General features: G+C 44.9%; 1 protein-coding gene across 1 annotated transcript in view; it reads right to left on the reverse strand.

Annotated features, from left to right (window-relative positions):
- Positions 1-365, reverse strand: part of LOC101861933 — a 7,069-nt gene extending 6,704 nt beyond the window's left edge. The window contains exon 1 of the mRNA XM_005112701.3: positions 359-365. Within this exon, the coding sequence (XP_005112758.1) occupies positions 359-365 (7 nt within the window). The remainder of the gene's footprint in view (positions 1-358) is intronic.
- Positions 366-1,373: the final 1,008 nt, after the last annotated feature.

The following is a 1,373-nucleotide window of genomic DNA, read 5'->3' on the forward strand; positions in this document are numbered from 1 at the left end:
CGGCGAGCACCCAGGAACTATTCGGAGACGTACTCCCGCACACAGATGCACTGCTTTGGGGGGTCAAACTGCGTATTGTTTGCTGCAGATCTCATATTAATTATATAACCACTAAAACTGTCGCAAATCAATTATTTTCAAGAAAATTTCAAATTTAACTTCAAAATACCAAATTATGGGTTAAAGCAGGGGCGAATGCTCCTCTGTAAGCCCCAGATTTGTTTTACTTGGTCTAGAGGCACAAAGCATTTTGATTGGTCTATCTCCGTCGGAGACGTCTCCGGATAGATACTGCGGGTAAAAAACAGAAAGGCGCGGAGCATGCCGAAGGCTTTATAGCTCTGATGTTGAGACAAACTCTCCATCGTTCTTGGTGGACAATGTTGCAGTTTTTTTTGAAAACAAAAACCCAAACTTTATTTTGAAAAAAGAAAAGAAAGAGTGGAAAAAATCCGATACATGGTCGGGAAAAAATGCCAATAAAATTTCGGGGTGGGGGGGATATTCATGCTGTAAACACTAATTGAAGCACTAGTATGTTGTAATGTGATCTACTTTTTAGACTACTTTAGTTTAGTTTAGTAAGGTTTTATGGCGCTCGCAACTGCATAGGGCCTAAGATCATTTATGAGCGCCAAGGGGTGGATGTCAACAGAGAAGTCCAGAAGGGAATCGGGCTTACTCTGCTCACCTCTCTAGCTTCAACAGCACAAAGTCTGCTTCGTCTATCAAGGCACCCCGGAAATAGCGGGTCACAAGAGAGTGACAAACATACGAAAAAAGTAGAGGGAAAAGGCCGAAAGAAAGGATGAGGAAAGAAAAAGTAGCAGTTCCCCCCATGTTGTTCTGGCACAGTATGAGCATGACATTGATACATTAGCCCATTTACATTTCTACTGTGCCTAAGAACATGTTACTATCCCCCCTTTGGGAATGGCCTACAGACATTTCAGTCAGTAGTAGCACTACCCTTGGGGGGGGGGGGAGGGGGGACTGTACTTGTTTGGCGATAAAAGGGTGTGCTCAAGCTATTTATAGTGGCGTTGGTGATCTGGGGCTGAGACAAACGATTCTCTGTCAGAGAATCTTTGGTTAGACGGTTGGGCTCGCAGCAGAAAGGTCTCAAGTTCGAAACCCGCTACTGGCCCGAAACTGTGTCCTTTTGAAAGGCGTTAAGTCTAGGCATGAATGTTCCCTCACTTCACAGTCACCTAGGTGGGAATGTTCCCTCACTTCACAGTCACCTAGGTGGGAATGTTCCCTCACTTCAGTCACCTAGGTGGGAATGTTCCCTCACTTCACAGTCATCTAGGTGGGAATGAGACCTCAGCCATGGTGGTTGATAGTGGACCTTGTCAGTTTGTTAGTGTTTG

The sequence above is a fragment of the Aplysia californica genome, unplaced genomic scaffold (genome assembly GCF_000002075.1).
Source record: "Aplysia californica isolate F4 #8 unplaced genomic scaffold, AplCal3.0 scaffold01366, whole genome shotgun sequence".
Taxonomy (NCBI): Eukaryota; Metazoa; Mollusca; class Gastropoda; order Aplysiida; family Aplysiidae; genus Aplysia; species Aplysia californica.